This window comes from Mytilus galloprovincialis, chromosome 11 (assembly GCF_965363235.1).
Source record: "Mytilus galloprovincialis chromosome 11, xbMytGall1.hap1.1, whole genome shotgun sequence".
Classification (NCBI taxonomy): domain Eukaryota; kingdom Metazoa; phylum Mollusca; class Bivalvia; order Mytilida; family Mytilidae; genus Mytilus; species Mytilus galloprovincialis.
In genome coordinates, this window is record NC_134848.1 from 80504547 (window position 1) to 80526970 (window position 22424).

General features: G+C 31.3%; 1 protein-coding gene across 2 annotated transcripts in view; it reads right to left on the reverse strand.

Moving 5' to 3' along the window:
* Window positions 1-15415: 15415 nt before the first annotated feature.
* The window catches only part of LOC143052881 (uncharacterized), a 30332-nt gene continuing 23323 nt past the window's right edge, over window positions 15416-22424 (reverse strand). For both annotated transcript variants that reach the window (XM_076226029.1, XM_076226028.1), the window contains 3 exons: window positions 21892-21990; window positions 18871-20274; window positions 15416-17575 (listed from right to left, as the gene is read on the reverse strand). In XM_076226029.1, coding sequence (XP_076082144.1) covers window positions 20126-20274; window positions 21892-21990 — 248 coding nt within the window. In that variant the 3' untranslated portion in view covers window positions 15416-17575; window positions 18871-20125. The remainder of the gene's footprint in view (window positions 17576-18870; window positions 20275-21891; window positions 21991-22424) is intronic.

Sequence of the window (22424 nt, forward strand, 5' to 3'; positions counted from 1 at the left end):
GTTACCCCTATGTTCTCTACTTAGCCAAGTCGGCCATGTTGATTGACAGGCGGGGTCATCCGACAAATTGTATAAAATAAACACCCTAATGATGATTGTGGCTAAGTTTGGTAACATTTGTCTTAGTAGTTTCAGAGAAGAAGATTAACATATATTTCGAAAAATTGTTAAAAATTGACTTTAAAGGGCAATAACTCTTTAAGAGGGCAGTAAACAATTTCGGTCTTTTGACTTATTTGTAGATATTACTTTGGTAAACATTCTTGCTGTTTACAGTTTATCTTTATCTATAATTATATTGGAATGATAACCAAAAACTGCAAACTTTCTCTAATATTATTTATTCAGGGGCAACAACCCAACAAGGGGTTGTCTGATTTGTCTGAACATTTCAGGGTAGATCAATCTCAACCTGATAAACATTTGATATATAAACCAAAAACTGCATTTTACCCCTATATTCTATTTTTAGCCATGTCGGCCATGTTGGTTGGCAAGCGGGCTCACCGGACACATTTTTTTAAACATGATACCCTAATGATGGTTGTGGCCAAGTTTGGTTAAATTTGTCTAAGTTGTTTCAGAGGAGAATGATTTTGTAAAAGATTACAAAAATTACGAAAAACTGGTAAAAATTGACCATAAAGGTCAATAACTCATTAAGGAATAAAATCACTAATTAATTGTCCCATTGCTTTCTATGTTAAATTCCTTGAATTCAAGCTTTCATAGCTCTTTCGTTTTAAGTTCAAATGAAGTGACACTCATTTCTTCACAAAACATTACCTTCTGGTAACCCTTGCTGGAAAAACCATCATACCTTTAATTGCATATAAAGACGCACTGGTTCCCCGAAGTTCGAAAGTACTAAAATCTGAGAATCAGGCAATAAAGTCCCTCATGTTTCAAATCCAGGTTCAATCCACCATTTTCTACATAAGAAAATGCCTGTACCAAATCAGAAATATGACAGTCTTTTGATGTGTTTGTACTTTTGATTTTGGACTTTCCTTTTTGAATTTTCCTCGGAGTTCAGTATTGTTGTGTTTTTACTTTTTTCATACAATTTTTTTATTATTTAATATAATCATTCAACAAAGGTTCTACAATGATCCACGGTCATTCACCTTTCATTTGATACCAACATTGCCAAAATATTTTACAAATTAAAAGAGTTACAACTAAGTGTAGGAACTATTTTGTTTTAAATGTGTTCTACTTTCTTGTATGTTCTTTCAGACCGGGCCCGAATAAGTGGTCCTATACCTATAAAGGGTCAATTGACGATTTTGTTCATGTGACTTGTTTGTAGATCTTACTTTGCTGAACATTATTGCTGTTTGTAATTTATCTCTATCTATAATAACATTCAAGATAATAACCAAAAACTGCAAAATTTCCTAAAATTCAGGGGCAGCAACCCAACAACGGGTTGTCTAATTCATCTAAAAGTTCCAGGGCAGATAAATTTAACCTGGTGAACATTTTAAACCCATGTCAGATTTACTCGAAATGCTTTAGTTAGATTCAGAGATATATAAACTGCATTTTACCCCTATGTTCTATTGTTAGCCATGTCAGCCATCTTGGTTGACGTGCTTGGTCATCAGACACATTTTTAACTAGATACCCCAATGATGATTGTGGGCAAGTTTGGTTAAACTTGGCCCAGTAGTTTCACAGGAGAAGATGCTTGTAAAAGTTAACAAACGACAACAGACGACGGACACCAAGTGATGAGAAAAGCTCACATGGCGTTTTAGGCCAGGTGAGCTACAAATGTAAAACAGTTTTAATAAGAAAACTAATTTATGTAAAAAAACTAAAAGAAAAACATATTGTAACACATGAACGACAACCACTGAATTACAGGCTCCAGACTTGGACGGGCACATACAAATAGAATGTGGCCGGGTAAAAAATATATAAACGGAGCCTCCACCCTCCCCTGGGACAGTGTAACAGCACAACATAAGAACAAACCAAATCAATTAAAAAACTTAACTCATCAGATGAATACAAATAGAAATACATCTAACAAAAACGTTCTGAGTCGACGTGGCCGGGTACATCGCAACAAAAAAAAAACAGTGTATTTGGGATGTATGAGTTTGAATGTATCTCTGATATCTTTTACCCCTCGGTAAGCATATTCGCTAATGTACAAAATGTATAGGCCATCGGACAGCAATACTATAAGTAACATAATGTGCAGATGACTTGATACGTTATACATGGAGTAAGTAAATTCCATACAGGGTGAGAGCGAAGATCGAATACTTATATGGAATTACTGACGACTTCATATATATCGTATTAGGTAACTGTACAGGGTATTCAGAATAGTGGTTTATTAAAGTGAGCAAGCCTTCAATGTCGTTACAATTAAGAACCTAATTCCATTGGTTTATACAAAAAAAAATGCACACAATAACAGCTTGTTAGCTTACAATATTTCTCATGAATTTATTTCAATTTCTATTGAAACCTTTAAGATTTTCCTTAACACTTTGTTGTTTTTCAAAAAACTCTACCACCATCCTAACAGTGTAGCAAATTAAACACTGCCTACTTACCTTATAATTGAACCCTACAAACCTAATATGGAACATACACGGTCTCTTATCAGTTGCTTATAACCAATCATATTCCTAGAAATGTGTAAGATAATGGTCTTTGTGTTAAACTCAGACCTAAAAGGGCTACTGTCGAACCTATTACCTAGCCAATATGAATTTCGTGACGTAATAATACCATATTATAAACGAACTATTTGTAAAGAGAACGTTATCATTATATAAAGACTTACAATTGATACACGTTATCCGTGTTGATAAACACGTTTCCTTCTAATGACTGTATCTTATTGCCAGCCACATATCTAAAACGATGAAGCAAACATACTTTGTAATAGGAAAATACATGCTTTCAACCAAATTGGTACTAATTAGCTTAAAACAATTTACCGATGTTTTACAAAATCAAAGTTATACACTGACTTATAAAATTCTTTGATCTCCAAACTGACAAAGCGAGTTTTCCAACGCAGTATGTGTCTCTTACTATACTAAAATTGTAATCTCAAACAGTGTATCGGTAAAGTAAATAACTATACCTTGATCATTCCTATTCTTTGCAATACCATCAGATATTTGCATAGCATGTATGTTTCACCACAATGTGTTCGAAAGATTGCTTAGATTACCTTAGCCGTATTTGGCACAACTTTTTGGAATTTTGGATCCTCAATGCTCTTCAACTATGTACTTGTTTGGCTTTATAAATATTTTGATATGAGCGTCACTGATGAGTCTTATGTAGACGACACGCGCGTCTGGCGTACAAAATTATAATCCTGGTACCTTTGATAACTAGCAACAGACGTGTGTCATTCAAATAAATCTTGATCTTATAATGAAATGTTATATTCCTGATGCCAAGTGCTTACAGAAAATAGTGTAGACAGGTCAATAAAAAAAAATGATACAAATTCTTGTTTCATAAGTATTTAGCATAAACATGTACTAGTGATAATAAATATATTGGATTGCCTATGTTTTGATTTTGCCATTCGAATACAGACTTTCCGTTTTAAATTTTTGTTATTTCATATTTTAAAATCAATACAATCTGTTGATTAAAATTTCAAGATTCTATAAACAAGTACTCACAAATGTTGTAGACTTGATAGATTCATAAAGGAAAACGATTCTATTGTAGATATGCCATTGTTGAACAAGTGTCTAAAAAATATTGCGTAATTTTAAAACTGAACGAAACAAATATACATAATTGGTAAAAATGCCAAAAAGAGGGGTACAGCAGCGAAGGTTGTGTTATAATCTTAATCACTACTAAAACATGTAGAACAAACAAGGCATATAGACAAATCATATAGGTAAAACGAAAGAAAGACAAGTCTTCAAACATTAACCAAATCACAATAGCGTAACGACGGGATGTATAAGTACCGATCCATTTCGAATGAATATTACAAGCAATAAACTAAACAGTAAAAGTATTTAAATACAAAGACAAAAAAAAAAGATTTCCTCCTGCACGTTATATAGAGGCGAAACAAGGCCACTGATAATTTTAAGATGGTGTGTATCATTTATGAAGTTGATACGTAATATTTATCAACATGGTCTTGGTATATTTCGATTAAGTTTTTTTTTAGAAAAAAAGACAGCACGTTTAATTTTGTTAAAACATATTTTATTCACTCAAAGTAAAATGGATTGGACACAAGTAAGCCATACTTATGAAGTCCGCTCCGAATGACAATAATTTACAATACAATATTAAACTGAGCATGCAATATCAAAATGAGCAATAGTTCACAGCACGTTCTATGACATACCCCTGATTTATCAACTCACTGCACAGCCACTGAAGACGTTTTACAAAGTTTGTGAAGCAGCTCTTACATACAGGATGAGTTGGGATTGTATATTCAATATGCAATAGCAGTTATTATATTGATAATAAGGTTGATGAAATTAAAAATTTCAAAATTAAGATAGTCTCGTTTGTCATAGATTCTGTTACTGAGATAATCGTTTTTTGTCAAATTCAAGGTAACGGTCTAAACGTGAAGCAGATGAAGCCGAATCTTGTGTTAATTTAATTCATTTTCGATCTTTTGTAAGTAATCGGGCATCAGCATTTAAAGTACCGACTGTCTATATATTCTAAAGCGTAATGAACATGTATATACATAATATTCCTTTTTTTCAGGAATTATTAAAGCAAGGCCTACAATTCTAAAGAAAGTGTAATGTTATCATGCTATACCATGTTTGAACAGCGTGATACGTTTGACCCTACAACATCTGCAGATTGAAATGTTAAGGAATAGAAAACCTGTACTTACAAATATCGAAGACTTGGAAGATTCATAAAAGTGAAATATTCTATTGAAGATATTTCATTGCCAGACAAATACCTAAAAAAAGTTATATATTTTGAAAATGTTCATCCCTATACATTACTGCATTCAATTTGGATGCAACGTGCTATTTATATAGTGTTACAAGTTAAAAAAAATGTTATAATGCACTCAATTTGGATGCAACGTACTATTTATATACTTATACCATTAAAAATCATAAGCAAAAGCTATCATAATAAAAAGAGCTGTAGACGCCACTCACATATCAGAACAAAACCAAAGTAATTTAGAGTATAGTCCTTACTTAATAACAACAGCTTTTCCATCATTATTCCAGACTCTTTTAGTGTTGTGTCGTTGTTCTCCTCTTATATTTAATGCATTTCCCTCGGTTTTAGTTTGTTACCCCGATTTTGTTTTTTGTCCATGGATTTATGATTTTTCAACAGCGGTATACTACTGTTGCCTATATTTATTTCTTAAAAGGCGCAAGTATACAAAGATGCAAACAAAGAAACGAGTTACGAGTTGTTATTAACACTATATTCTCTACATGACACAAAATTGGCAAATAAAGAAACGAGTTACGAGTTGTCATTACATTTGTAACTCCATATTCTCTACATGACACACAATTGATCAACATGACGTACAAGAATTACTGTCATTGATACCTGGGCCGATAACACATCATTAAGGATATGATTCTACACAAAAACAAAGGATATTGGATATCTTTTTCCGTTAAAAAGTATAGTTTTATTGGAATCCTCTAAGCATGCTGATAGGGTAAAACATACACAAGACATAGGTCGAAACCCCCCCCCCCCCCCCCCGGTCTTTTTATCAATTTCTGACATTTCATGAACGATTGATATGATGTTTTAATTGTAATCTGCTTATTGCAATCAAGCTGTGAAATTGGTATCCCCAAAGCGAACAAAAATGTTATCTAGTAAAAATTCAAGGGCATATATAGTATCACAGCATGTCCAATTAACATAGTTTTTTTGTTTATTGCTACTAAAAAATGACCTAAAAGAGTTTGAACATATATATTCACATTCTGATTTATTGAATGCCCATTTAATTAGGTGTGTGAATTTTTTCTTAATGAGAATGTGAGGCAATGTGGTATACAGGGGAGAAAAATCAAAACTTTGAACAGATTCAAAATCACCAATACAAGCATGCAATTTATCAAGTACTTCCAACGAGTTCTTGACACTCCAAAAGTAATTTATTCCACTCTTTTCGAAGGCCTTATTTGAACAATTTATTATCAGGTTTTTAATTGTACCAAGTGTGCTGGTAAGAAGAATAGACAATTTAGTAGTTGAGCAATGGCTTGAAGACGAAATAAATCTATATTTGTAAGGGGTTTTGTGTAGCTTCGGAAGCCAATACATAGTTGGGACTTTCATTGTATTTGGCTCTGCTTGTAAAGCGGTGGCTAAAAGTTTATGTTTGTTACATATTTCGTTTTCTGAAAATGGAGTCAGTTGGAATGTTGGTGAATTGGTGATTTCCTTTTTCAGAACCTCAATGTAAAATTTACGTCAAACAATAATAATATTATTAGCAGCTTTATCTGCCGGGACAAAAACAAATTCCGTGGCTAGTTCTTTTAGTTTATGTTTGATACGAGAAATAGGTTTATTGTGGTTATTGTTTATAGTAAAATGTCCTTTAAAATGTTGAATACGTATATCAACTATCTTCATTATTGATTTAAAAAAAGAGTCCAAAGATTTTTTGTCAGCTTTTTCCCGTTTTATCCATTTCATACATTAAGTATGGAGTGAGTCGTGGATGATATTACGACACTATACTTTGTCAACAAAATCGTATTGTAAAAATAAAAATTATTGACGGATAGTTTCAATTAAAATTCATCGACATGTAAAATTTGTCAAGTCCATTGAAACTTGTTCCTACAATTCCAAAGAAAAGACGGAAGTAGTTAAATTGTATGCATTTCGTAAGGGAGCTCGAGGGTATACATCCTAATATTTTTAAAATACAGAATTGTATGTTTTTCTATAAATTAGGGACGAAAGATAACAGAGGGAGAGTCAGACTCATAGATTGATAAAAATGACAACACCGTGGCTAAAATAAAAAGAAAAACAGACAAATATGCGTGTTGTTATGCGTTTACTTTACTACATTGGTTAGAGGTATAGGGGGAGGGTTGAGATCTCACAAATATGTTTAACCCCGCCGCATTTTTGCGCCTGTCCCAAGTCAGGAGCCTCTGGCCTTTGTTAGTCTTGTATTATTTTAATTTTAGTTTCTTGTGTACAATTTGGAAATTAGTATGGCGTTCATTATCACTGGACTAGTATATATTTGTTTAGGGGCCAGCTGAAGGACGCCTCCGGGTGCGGGAATTTCTCGCTACATTGAAGACCTGTTGGTGACCCTCTGCTGTTGTTGTTTTTTATTTGGTCGGGTTGTTGTCTGTTTGACACATTCCCCATTTCCATTCTCAATTTTAAATAGTACATCCGGACTAAAAAACAGGGGTGATGGCAGGTGCTCCGGATGGGTCCACATGTGGCACCCGTCGTGTTGATGATGTTATTACAAATTCTGTAAAAATTTTGTAGGTCACATTCGTGAAAAGGGAAGGGTATTGTAGTTACGACATAAAGAACATATCCGATATCATCTATGAAACAGTTATTTTGAAACGGTCAACCAACCCTTGATGGCGTCCAAAATATTTACAAAGGGATGGTTTCAACTTCATTATTCGGAACTATTTGGTTTAATAGTTTCCTTGTGAGTAACATTACTCTATCAATGAAATCATGATAGGAAATACAAGGGAATATCATATTAATGGGAGACATATACTCCGTATTCATGGTATGCAGGCGCTCCTGGAGTTATCATTGATATGTTCGTAATTTTAAATTTACAAAATTTAGAATTTTTGAAATACTAAGGCATTTCTACCTCAGGAATAGATAACCTTAGCTGTATTTGGAAAAACTTTTAGGAATCTTCGTACTTTATTTGGTCTTTTTAACATTTTTTGATTCGAGCGTCACTGATGAGTCTTTTGCGTCTGGCGTAAATATGAAATTTCAATCCTGGTGTCTATGATGAGTTTATTTGCTACATAGAAATGGAAAGTTAATAATTGGGAAGCTGAACTAATCCATTTTGTCGTATAGATATTGATTTAAACGTATTTTATGATATAAATAAGGGAAAAATAAAATAAAAAAGGGGTCTGCGTTCATTTATGATCACAATCAGCTATCGAAAGAAGCATGCATATTTGTTATTTTTCCGTTATACTAAAAGGAGAATTGGAGGTAATATATAAAAAAAAGAACTGGATTACAGAAATCGCTTTAAGTTTCCAATTGTGCAGTTCAAGTACACCTTATTTGAAAATAAAATTACTAAGAAATATATGTCACCGATGAGTTAAAACAGATAATTTAATTTAACGCCAACAAAATGGCATTTTTGCTCCAAAGGGAGATCATTTGGAGCTTTGGTGCAAAAATGCGATTTATACGTCAATAAGGTGTACTTAAACTCCATAATTGTAAACTTTAAGCGAATTCTGTAATTCAGATTTTTTTTCTCTCGATATTACCTCCATTTCTCCTATTAGTTTAACGGAAAAATAACAAATATGCAATATTAAACGGACATTTGTCTTCATCAAAATTTAATAACAAATTAAGTTGATTACAGTTGGTAATTCCAAATAATTGCAAAATTTGATTTAAACGCTAATTAACAGTTGTACACCGTTTTTGGGGTATAAAATTTAGGAATGTCATGTTCCCTTATCAATATCTGTTCTGTTTTATGAATATTTAAATGATTCATGGATAGCAACATGGCAATTGTCATCCCTCACATCAAGGATCTTTGTAATTTAGGAAAGTACTTACTCTATGCATGTAAGTGCAGGAACCATATTTAAGATTTATGTATATTATAATTTGAACTTAATTTTTACAACCTAAACGTTTTCCCTCAGGTATAGTTTCATAACTTTATCATCATATATGTAGAACTAATTTACTACTTTTATATTTAATGTGGAACAAGGTATACTAGTTTACTTACACTAATTGTAACAACGGTACTGCGTTACAAAACTGAATAGGAATTTCTTGTATGGTGTTCGATTGTAAATTTCTTAGAGGAAAAGAACAAAAAACAAAAACGTTAAGATATATAACACTATGATAGAGCTGTATATGTTCTGTTTTGTAGATGCAATCAAGGTCAATATGCATGTCAATTTAACTTCTAATTTTATTTATAAAATTATTATAAAGCGATTGTTATATTTTACAATTCAACGTAGGTATAATCGTCCTATATTTGTATCATAATCTGATTTAATGGTGTGTGTTTCACACTTATAAGAGCAGCTAGACATGCAATTCAATAAGCATAACTATATTTGAATAATACAAAACAACATATTATAATTTTGAAATAAAGTCCGATATTGTTAAAATTTTTAACAATACGATGTGTAAGTCAGATATGTGTATTTCTAACAAAAAACACGCTTGTTGGGCGTGCTAAATTTTACTGGTTGGTTCGTCAATGTGTAAACTAAACACACCCGTTATGTCAACGATTATAATCTTGCTTTTGTTGATGAACATGATGAGTTTGTTAATTTATGTGCCTCTGTCCGATTTGATACGATTAAAGTCTGACGCTGCTAAACAAATATGTATTCCTTCACAATTGTCTTATCAACCAAGCTTTTTCAATCTCTTCATTCCATGTTTCTTCGTTAGTGCATCTTTGGCTAAAAACTGACACTAGTCATTTGAGAGTTTTAATAAAACAAGGGACAACACTGACAGGGATGTGTACTGATTTTGGATAAAACCAACAAAAGCATTATGTTTACTTACAGGGAGTACGTATCACCAGGAAGGTCAGGAACATGTTGAAATGATCTAGAATTACATTGAACAATATTCCCTCCATAGCTAGAACAGGAACATCTTGATGGGCATACTGCATTTCCCAATCCAGTTTAATAATTTCTTGCGGACCATAAGAGTATACGCATATGGTCATGACCATACGCGTATGGTCCAAATACTTATATGGTCCGGAACATATATATTCATGAAGATAATCATCTTACTATGGAAAATTTAGCAAAACCGCAACATTTCTTTGCTACTCGAGGGAAATTAAGCAAAATGGAAACTTGTAAGTTGTTATTTCAAAATATATGATTAATCAAAATGATATAGATATTAACTGCATATATAAATACAAACAATGTCTAACACCTCCTTGTCATTTGTTTAAACCCAACTCTTAATACTAATCTCGAAAGAGGACAATCCACACTTAATTCGAAGTGGTAATATTTTGATAATTGGAAAGCAGTATAGCCAGGCTTGAAAAAATATATACGGACGGATTGATAGATCCAAATTCTTGTGTATAATTCGAAGTTTAGTATGACGTCCATTATTACTGTTCTATTATACATATTTTTTAAGGGGTCAGCTAATTTTGGTTAGAACAAAGTACATGTATTAACTCAGGCTGCATTAGGTTTGTGCAAACATGCGAAGAAACAAATTCAAATACGCCATGCTTATTTGCTATACCCGAAATTGGAATACAAAAAAGATTCCAATTACCTAACAGCTTTCTATGACTTACAGAGTAATTTATTAAATATAAAAAAATATTTATTGTACAATATTATTTGTCATACTACCAGTTAGTCAAACTAGATGATAACTTAATATTTGAGTGGATCATATGCCACGTCGGAATTTTTGGAAATAAAATTTAAGACCAGACGGCCAATGTGCATAAATAGTATGGTATTCTGATAATACGAAACTGAATAAAACTGATATGCGTGTCTTGTATAGATTCGAAATGATGACAGGAAATAACAAACAATGCAGTTGTCGCTTAATATTTGTTGCTTTAGAAATACAAAAATCATTAAATTACGGATGTAAATCTTGACAAAAATGCACTTAATAAAGCAACATATACTTTAATATATGAATCAATTTTATCGTGTTTTAAATCAACAGTTTGCATGCAAAATGTAATTCTTAACATTTGATTTAAAAAGTCCTAATTGTATTACACTCTTAAGATATCTGCTTTTAAACATTCTATTTTTAAAATTAAAAACTCAAATTGTCTACATACCATATAAACATATATCACGAACCCCACTAAAACCGTGGAATGATCTCATGTGTTTCAGAGGGTAATCAGAGTCTGATTCGTTTGTGGCACACAATTTATCATGCTTCATTATTCGTTAAGAATATTGTCAATTATGGACTTTTGACGAGGTCTATACGTTATGTATGGACCGAGGACGAAGTTTCTCACAACTTACACTTGTAAAAAAATATCGATTCCCATTAGGGAAAGGTTTCCTCCATGATGTTCAGCAAAGGATTCAGCGCTTATCTGTTCACATAGACGAGCATTGATATGGTCACATTTATAAATTGACCGTTTACAATTCTCTAAATTGTTCGAAACAGTTATGATATTCTACCCGTAAATACAATTTCTTCGAAGTATTTGTCAAAACCTTTCAACATGTTTGGTCCAGCATGCTCTTCAACTATACACTTCGTTATGTCTTATACTTTTTGATTCAGGTGTTACTTGTGAGTCATTTGTAGATTAGACTCACGTCTTACGTACATACGAATAATACGCCTGGTGTCTTATATAATGTTTGAATAACCTCTGGGTCGAAGCTGTTGATAGTAAGGTTTACATTTCCGACAGTATCACTAGCCAAATCGACAGTACTTCTATATGACAAAAAAGACTAATCACCGGGTATGTGCTAATACGAGCAACACGACGGTTGCTGCATGTTGAACGTGAACTACTTACCCTTCCTATTTTAATGGGTTTTGCGTCTTTTGTTTTCTATGTTTAAAAAAAAATATCATCAAGGATAATGTTTGCCTTGGCATTGACAGTTTTTTTTAGGCTAATAAGTTTGAATGTGCATTTAGTTTCTTTCGTGTCTCTACCTTAATAATATCCCGCACCGTTGATACCACACCAAACAAATGAACAAATACATACCATGTTTAATTTGATGCAAAATGAAGTTATTACCTGATTGTTATACTGTTATTGTGAATAAACACCTAACAATATGAAAAAAAAAAAAAAAAAACATTGAACACTAATCTTTTCGTTCAGAACTTTGTCATATTTGAAATGATGGACTCGAAAACACTGCATTCATTACATAGTCTTTGTGTGTATACACAAACAATGCTATCAAATTACTGAGGTATATTTCAATATGAACAATGAATTTCAAATTAATGTAATCAGTGTTTTATATCTAAAGAAATGCAAACCATAAGTCTTAATAAATAGTATGTTATTACCTGATTGTTATACTGTTATTGTGAACAAACACCTAACAATATGAAAAAAAAACAATACATTGAACACTTATCTTTTCGTTTAGATCTTTGTCATATTTGAAATGATGGACTCGAAAACACTGCATTCATTACATAGTCTTTGTGTGTATACACAAACAATGCTATCAAATTACTGAGGTATATTTCAATGTGAACAATGACTTTCAAATTAATGTAATCAGTGTTTTATATCTAAAGAAATGCAAACCATAAGTCTTAATAAATAGTATGTTTAACCAACCAAACATAGAAAAGGATGTAGCAATATATGTGTTCAAGTCAGTAAATGAGATGTAGGTAGTAAATTAAACATTTTTGATATATTGTTTGGTTGGTTAAACATACTCTTGATAGTGGTTGGTGAGGTTAGTGAGTAAGGTCATACAATTGATTTAGAGTAAATTTCATGTTTTGTTAAATTTTGACAGTGCAAAGTCAATATAAAGTGGTAAACGCTGTTTAATATGCTACCCAGTAGTACATACATTGATAAAAGGATGATTAAAATTAACTTGTGTTTTAAGAAAAGTAGTACATATTTGAATTTGTTTCATTTCTTCGCATGTTTACACAAACCTAATGCAGCCTGAGTTAATACATGTACTTTGTTCTAACAAAAAATAGATGACCCCTTTACAAATATGTATAATAGTACAGTAATAATGGAAGTCATACTAAATTCCGAATTATACACAAGAAACTATAATTAAAAATCATACAAGACTAACAAAGGCCAGAGGCTATTGACTAGGGACAGGCGCAACATTGCGGCCGGGTTAAACATATTTATGATATCTCAACCCCTATAATCTGGCCAATGTAGAAAAGTAAACGCATAACAATACGCACATTACAATTCAGTTCAAGAGAAGTCCGAGTCCGATGTCAGAAGATGTAACAAAAGAAAATAAATAAAATGGCAATTATACATGAATAACAACAGACTTCTAGCAGTTAACTGACATGCCAGCTCCAGACCTCAATTAAACTGATTGAAAGATTAGGTCTTCATCATATGAATATCCCTCCCGTTAACTGTTTAGTATCATACTATCACAAAATATATGAGAAGAACATAACCCGTGTCATGCCAACACCTGTTTTTTTAAATAAATGTATTTAGTTCCGATGCAAAGACCCTAAAAACGAATTAATATTAAAGCCAAAATATGCAATGTTTAATGACCTGACAACCGTATCGTAACTATATCCCTTCTTAATAGGTCTGTTTAAGGTTTTGTAAGCTTTTGAGATGAATACTGACATTGTTGCGCTTTGTAAAGAATATTACCATAAAAGGTTGGATGTGAAATACTTTAACGTATAAGATGTTTACACGTTGAGTTATATTTACTAATAATTTCCTTATACCGATGCTAAAATTTAGTAAATATTTTGACTAGTTTTTGATATCGAAAACCCTGTTGTAATAATTTTTCAGTAATACATAAATTTCTCTCGCTAGAATCTATTACGTTGTTACATACACGAGCGAATCGTACAAGTTCAGATGTATAAACACCAGAAGATAGTGTCAAGGGAACGTCACCATCTAAAAATGGACAATTAACGATAGGAAATGAAAAATCATCTCTTTTATCATTAATTTTTGTATTATGCTTCTCGTTATTGATAAAGATATCAAGATCTAGAAAAGGGCAGTGGTGATTGCTAGTATTAGCTATATTTAAAGTTAATTCAACAGGATAACTTTCTTTAGTATACATACTGAAGTCTTCATTATTGAGAGCCAATATATCATCCAAATATTTAAAAGTATTGTTAAATTTTTGTATCAAATGTTGTTTCGATGAGTCTTTGATAATTTTAATCATAAATTGTAACTCATAACAATACAAAAACAGGTGCGCAATAAGTGGGGCACAGTTAGTCCCCATTAGAATTCCAATAACTTGACGATATACATAATCTCCAAAGCGAATAAAGATGTTATCAAGTAAAAATTCAAGCGCATATATAGTATCAAAGCATGTCTAATTGACAAAGTTCATTTGTTTATTGTAAAAAAAAAAATACATAAAAGAATAAGAATATGAGGCAAAGGGATATATAGGGTAGATTAATCAAAAAATTTGAACAGATTCAAAATCACCAATTTATGTATGCAATTTATCAAGTACTTTCAACGAGTTTTTGACACTCAAAAAGTAATTAATTCCACTATTTTCCACAATGTGTTATCAGGTTTTTTATTGTACCAAGTTTACTAGTAAGTAGAATAGACAATTAAGTAGTGGAACAATGGCTTGAAGATGGAATAAATCTTTATTTGAAAGGTTTTTTATGTAGCTTCGGAAGCCAGAACATAGTTGAGACTTTCATTGTATTTGGTTCTGCTTGTAAAGAAGTAGCTAAAAGTTTGTGTTTGCTACATATGTAGTTTTCTGAAAATGAAGTCAGTTGGAATGTTGATGAATTCGTAATTTCCTTTTGCAGAACCTCAATATAAAATTTACGCCAAACACTAATGATATTATTAGCAGCTTTATCAGCCGGGACAAAAACAAATGCCTTTGCTAGTTCTTTTAGTTGATGTTTGATACGCGAAATAGGGTCTTGATGGTTGTTGTTAAGAGTAAAATGTTCTTTAAAATGTTATATTCGAATATCAACTATCTTCATTACGGAATTAAAAAAAGAGTCCAAAGAATTTTTGTTAGCTTTTCCGTTTTACCAATTTCAACCAGTAGGTACGGAGTGAGTCGTGGATGACATAACGACACTCATTCAAATTAAATGAAGGGGGACGATATTCAGGTCCTTTACTTAGGAATGGTTTTAAATCTCGGTCGCGACCTCCTGTTATGACATGGGAAATGGGGCATTAAGTGTAGTCGGAATTACTGCAATTACATTACATAGGTGTATTTTCAATGATATTTACATCTTTACACAATTGGCTATAATTAAACACATATTTCCGGGTAGATATCTAGTGAATATAACAAATAAGAGGGAGTTCAGTTTTATCAAAATATCTTGGAATTTGGTCTTAAACAGAATGGTCGTTAAAAATACCGGCAATATTTACAAAATCAAAACCTTTATTGACATACTTTATTTCAATGTTTTTATGATCTTCAGAGCAATCAATTTTAGGAAACAGTTTATCATAACAATATGCCATTCTAATTTGAACAATTTCATACTTAGGACTGTAATAGGAAATAGTGTTGCTATCCTCTACAGTTTTATTTAATTAATTTATAAGTTAGATTAGAGCTTGGTTAACAGATAATGTCTGCCGTTGTTTTTTGAAATAGTAATTAGGTCCGAAATATTTGTATGATTGGTCCGAAATTGTTTTTGATTGCGATTTTGTATACGTCCATGAGAATGATTTTTACGAACAGTTTGAAACTATATCCAAAATGTTAATAGAATCGGTTCTTGGTAAATTACCAATTCCCATGATATTATCATTTAGACCGAGAGGGTAGACTGTCTGTAATTTTTAATCCAATTTAATTCAATTATTTTCCGTGATCGTACTAACTTTGAATGAGATTCACCTGGCTGCTTATTTATTACAAAAGATTGAACTGTTAAATACTTAATAGGATGATTGTGCTTTTTAAGATGTTGATAAATTATGATTTGGAATGTATTGGGTCTTTTAGAACGATACAGGTGTTCTTGCGTGCGTTTGGATAAATAACTTCCAGTTTCACCTACGTACTGAATACCGCATCCCGGTTTGTTTCATGTGAGTAAATAAATAATACTGTTTGTTTTTTAAGTAATATCATTTTAAAAATTTAAAGAAAATGTGCGACCATTAAACGTGGACCTTACCGTATTGTTGTTTAAAAATTAACATAAAATAATGAAATCAGATAAGAATTTCGAAATTCTTTGTTGATGCTACATGTACCAAATTAGAAACTTTTTAGAGAAATGTTGTTTTGATTTTAACATATATGAGTGATAAAGGGGCTTAAACGATGTTAACATTTTGGTTGATATTATTATATTTGATTGATTAATTGTTGGTTTAAACTTCACTCCAAGTACTCTTGGTAATATTTGTATTGGTGGAGTTAGCCAGAGAAAACCATCGAACAGCGACATCAGCAATACTGGAAATTTAACTCATCTAAATTAACATCAAATGCCATAACCAACGTAGGGGTCTAAACGTACAACATAAATGCTGACAATAAAGCGATCGCTGTCAATAAACTAATGAAACCTATCAGTCACAGTGTACCACATATTTTGATAGAACTAAATGTATACAAATGAAAACAATGAAATATTGAGACATTGTAACCAATTCAAACACTTGAAACATTAGCACTAGTGTTATATGTCGTATGTGTTTTCAAGGTATACTATACGTGAACATTATGTGGATTTTTTTTTCAAAATCAATGTAAACCCCTTCTCTAGGGAACTCATGTTTGTTACAAAAACAGGACATTTTAACTAAGGTATCAAGTTCAATTTTTTTTTCTGTTTTTTCTTATAAATTGGTCAACATTAATTAATAAATATTAAACAAACAGTTTTTACATCAACATTTTAAACAAATATAACAGAAGGCAGTTAATGTATTTCATATTCCCGACGTTTTTTAAACCAAGCATTTAGATTCTAACAAATTATAGACATTTTATAATATGGTGCAAGTGGAGCTCTTTTATTGATTAACATTCACCAGGAACACTCAAGTGGAAACACGTGCAAAAGTTCAAAACGGGACATAGCACAGAACTATAAATAAATTGCGGTATAAAAAATACAACTGATAAAGATACGAAAATAAGGAATGTTTTTTTTCTTTACCAGCTAACATCCTTCATATCAAAATTATGGTCTTAAAAATAACTTTCACAAAAATACCAATCTTAAAGAAAAGTTAAAATGGAGGAAAAGGAGGAGATCTGTTTTTATAGAAAATTAAAACCATGTTTGTTTATGACTCGACAATCAGATATATAAACAAAAATGCATTTTATGATGTTCATTTAAATTGAGACACATTAAAAAACCCATCTCAACTTCACAAACATCACAGGTACGGTATCACTATATGTTCAGAAAGCATAATCGTATAGTCTTTGGTCACATATTTTAAAAAGATTTTCATAGCTCTGTTTTGTTTTATTTCGTTTCTTATATGACGCTGCTAGAATAAGCTCCACAAACATCCAAACTTGACTGCATTCTGTCCTTGCATCTTTTAGGACTGGCAACAACACTAGATGATCGTAGAAAAAGATAAAGATACGTTATAGCAAAATTTTATACAATTACGAAAACGTAAAGTTTATCAAGTTTATATTGCAACATCCCTTGTTCTGTTTTTTTTCCGACGTCATTTCAAAGTTATTCTAAATATTTATTTGAAAGCACTACTATACACGGTGTGTTAATAACGGAATAATCATGAATCTATCTGATGAATCTGGATTGTTATTTGTGTTATTTATAATTTCACTGTTCATTAACAGATGTTTTAAAGAAAGCAGATCAATGACAGTAATTCTTTTTTTTTGTTGCAACATTTTTATCTTGTAAGTTATGTTACGTCGATTTATCAGTGTTTTTTTTTCGGTGTAAACAAACATGTTGCTTCCAAACTGTGCACTTATATTGTAAAATGTACTGTGGCCTAAGTGTTCATTTGATAGTGTCATAAAAAGAAGGTACGATGGTATGCAACATTGAATTTTGAAAATTCAATGCTATAAGTTTAATGTACATGCACATTTACAGTACATCATGTCTATAAAGTAACATCAATACAGTTGCCCTCTATAAATTAAGTTGTATTACTATCTTTTGGTCATACAGTTCTATATCTGTTTCGGTTTTTTAAACATGGCTTTCACATTTTTGACTTTGATCGTAACTGATGAAAGTAAATTCAGAAGATTGCTCGGACGTATAAATGAATAACGTGTTTTCTTTTCATTTGTGCAGCACTAAGTTGATATCTTCGCTGTTCCTGGAGTTATCTTCAGCCCAATAGTCAGTATTTCAAATACTGACATGATTTATTTCAAACATTACAAAGAAGTTCATAGTATTGGACAAGTGTGATATCTCGAATTAATTAAATACAAGTCTGAATAATCTACATTATCTTTCCCTTTGAAAGAATACTTATCAATGTTAGTTGTCAATAAAAATTAGGTATGCTTTGCAATATCAATATATCATTAAATCATTTAATGACCTAAGTCATTGTGTTATTTAAGACGCAGCATGTGAATCCTTCGCACTACTGAGGTACAATTAGAACTTGTCTTATCATTCAGTTTCAGTGGGTTTTTTTTTTCATGGACAAAATTATACATTGGGTCGATGAAAAGTATCCGGTCATGGTAAAAACATGATGTTTATCATCTACATACTGTATTGTACGTTAATCGTCTGTAAGGGGTGACGTACAATTAACATGTACTAAATGAACACACGACTCTGTCCCCCAAAAAAGGATGAAGTTTGTTTACATAAATCTTATGATATCTTTAAGTTTTAATGTATTACCTTCCCACATTCTTAGTTGGAGCATTTCACTAATCACCATAATCGTGTCATACTGATGATGTATTTAGATCATTTTCTCTTTGTCATACATACATACAATGATAATATAATACATTGATACTATGATTTTGATCATTAAGAATCTTAATATTTATTTTACAACACAACGTAATTAAAACGTTAGGCTGACTTTACAGAGTTATCTCCCTGTAGTGTTAAGTACCACCTTAAAACAACAACATTAAGCTTCAGTCTGAATAAATTTATAATACCAATTATTTATTAATTGAAAGTAATAAATTATGTGTCTATGTTTAATGCCAACGATAAGGAACTATATAATATTTAAAACGTCTGTATGTTGCTTTAAAACAGGCTTGACATTACATAACAAACTGTTTCATTGAAGAAAGACTTTCTATACTATATAATATTGTTTACAATGCATTCGATCAACGATTTTCTGAGAAAAAAAAATCACGCGTAAGAACGTCTTAAATACACTTTTAAAATGCTAAATAACAATAATCATATAATAATTCATTCATAAGATTAAATGCAAAAAATACGTTTTGAAAATCAGTTATTATAGAATTGAGTAAATGTGGTATGAGTGACAATGAAACAACTCTCAATCCATTGCATATTTAAGCGATGAATCTGTTTTGTGTAAAATGATTACAGTTGTCAACATAGTCAAATCATTGTTTGGTAATTACGAGTTTTAAAATGTCCTCAACTGTAATTTGTCATGTCACAGTTCATTAAACGTTCATTTCTAATAATCATGATAATGACAACAGATAATTGAACTATTCATTCATAAAAACAAACAACATGTTATTCTAACATAAAAAGCAGGGACTATTAGTATGCATAGAGGTGTTTAGAATATTGTTTGATGATTAACCATAATACAATTTAAAATTCAGTGTCTATGTTAAAGTGCACAATGTATTAAACATAATGATTACAAGCGACCATACTATCTTGTACTGACAAAATTATGATGATTAATACTTCACAATATTGTATATATTGTCATAAATTGTTGATATGCACATACTTCTTGATAACATTGATGGGATTTTACATGCTTTTTGCCGCTTTTGCTTTTTTTTAAAGAAATTAATTTAAAACATGTCAAGGAACAATATCTTTTTTTTACACATTCACAATTTGTTTTGATCAATAATCACGTTTATTTTACATGTGAAATTATCGGTTTTTTATTTAACTGGGGAATCAATGTAATTCATTGCAACCAATGTAATAAATAAACATAACACAACTTACCAGGACAATAATTAGAGTATCTGTCGCCACAGAAACACTGAGCTGTACCATTCATTGGTTCTATATAACAGTCACCAAATCCACAGTTATAGGAGTTACACTGACTTTCTGTTGATGAATTGTTTAAAAAATCAAATTGATGATAACTAATTCAATAGAGATCTGAATGATTGCTGTACTTTCAATATAGGCCACATGAACATAGCAACCAGGTTAAACAGATATCTCTTGACCCCAAAGGTCATATCTATTTTATTATACAGATCAATTATGTACTCACCATCCGTGAATACTAGGGCTATTCACCGGACTGTACAATTGTGTCTCACAAAAAGTGACTTATGGAGTTATTAATTAGACGGTACAATTTGTCGAGGTTTTCACCGGCCCTACGATCTCTTATAAGCCAATATATTGATTCAGTTTTACTGTGAGGTAAATTAACATTACGTATTGTATATACACTATGTATACTGTATAAAGAGATTAATTGGTTCCTGAATGACAATAATAATAAAAGATACATGATTACCACAGATAAAAGTTGATTGATATTTAAACAATATTACTAATATTTAAAATTATTTTTTATCAGTTTATTTGCAAAAATTCAAAATGATTTCCCAACATTTGGTTGTGATAATGTGTTATTGTTTAAATATTTGTATTGTGCTTGCATCATGTACACATGTGAATTTATAGATAAAATTAAAAATTAATTCCTGTTATATCAATTATAAAGAAAAAAAAATAATTCCGAGGAACTGTGTTAGATTTTAACGGTATTGCTTAACTTTGGTGGTAATATTATGCATAAAACATTTGTATAATCATAAAAAAGGTTAAATGATATGCAATGTTTTGTAACGTATTGAAGTCTTGAAACGGAAATAATTCACAGCCTTTTCGAGTACGACTTTCGATTATTGACACAGATGCATTTCCGTTAATCAATCAACAGATTCAAAACGCAGACAACCCAAGAGTAATAATAGTTGAACTGTCTAATTTATTCTTCCAAGTTACTTTATATTTGCTACATAAAATAAATTGTAATAACATTTTAGTAAGAACCCGGACGAGAAATCATAAATTTCATGTGACAATATTAACAAGAAATCCATGGCCGTAAAAGCGAAAAGCGGTGACAAGTTCAGTTGAAATGGTTTCTTTAACTTCTTCGCGGTAAGGTTCGTAATGTATTCTTTTTAAAAGAATATAAATCAATTAATAAAAATGCACAATACAGCTAACCTCGAATCTATAGCAGTGCCAATACAAAAACAGCAAGTTAATAACACTATAGTACTAATTTGGACATTTCAAGAATATAACGCCAAAAATAACTTTTTTTATTTAATATTACAGCAGTATTTACGAAAAAGAATTGTTTCATTGAACCCTAATCAATTATATCGATTAATGTTTCCCCCATAAGATGAAACTAAGTTTCTACCATCTAAGATTTGTAAAGTAACTTTTATCTCGTTAATTTCTATATATTCAACGAAATAAAAAGGGTCCTTGACCCCAAAGTTTTATATTGAAATCTGAAATTACTTTGACCCAGATTTTTTTTCGAGACTTTAAGAACAATTTTTCGTCGAATATTAACACATGTACCGTAAAATAATTTCTCACAACATATGTCCTTTCTCCGACAACTTAATGCTGAATCACCATTTCGATACTATTGTGTTGCCTTGCAAATAACATATTATATACCTTGACAAAATTTACCGGTCCAATGTCCAATGCAGTCACACATACGGCCTATGTCCGTCATCACACATGTTCCGCCATTGAAACATTGACAGTTATTAGCTTAAATGAATAAATGATGCTATGAATGGTTATAAAAATGCTCATATAAAAAAAAAATAAAAAAATACAGCCACCGATAAACAGTAACTAAGAAGTTAAAAATGTCTAGTTCTTTGTTAAGTAGTCATTAATTTATGCTGACCACTGCTATTGTCGTTAATTTATCTGTAAAAATATAAAAAAAGTAGAAATGCCGAACTCCAAGGAAAATTGAAAACAGAAAGTGTTTTATTTAAGTGTCAAAATCAAAGGTCAAACACATCAGACGGATAGAAATCATCTTGAAGATTTCTGACTTCGTACAGGAAATTTCTCACGTACATGCCTACAGTTTAAATGTGAAAACCCATTCTATTGCATATTAGATAATAACCATAACTTGAACCAACTAATGTTTCACTCTTTCTTTCTGTGTTCAATGCTTTAGTAACCAC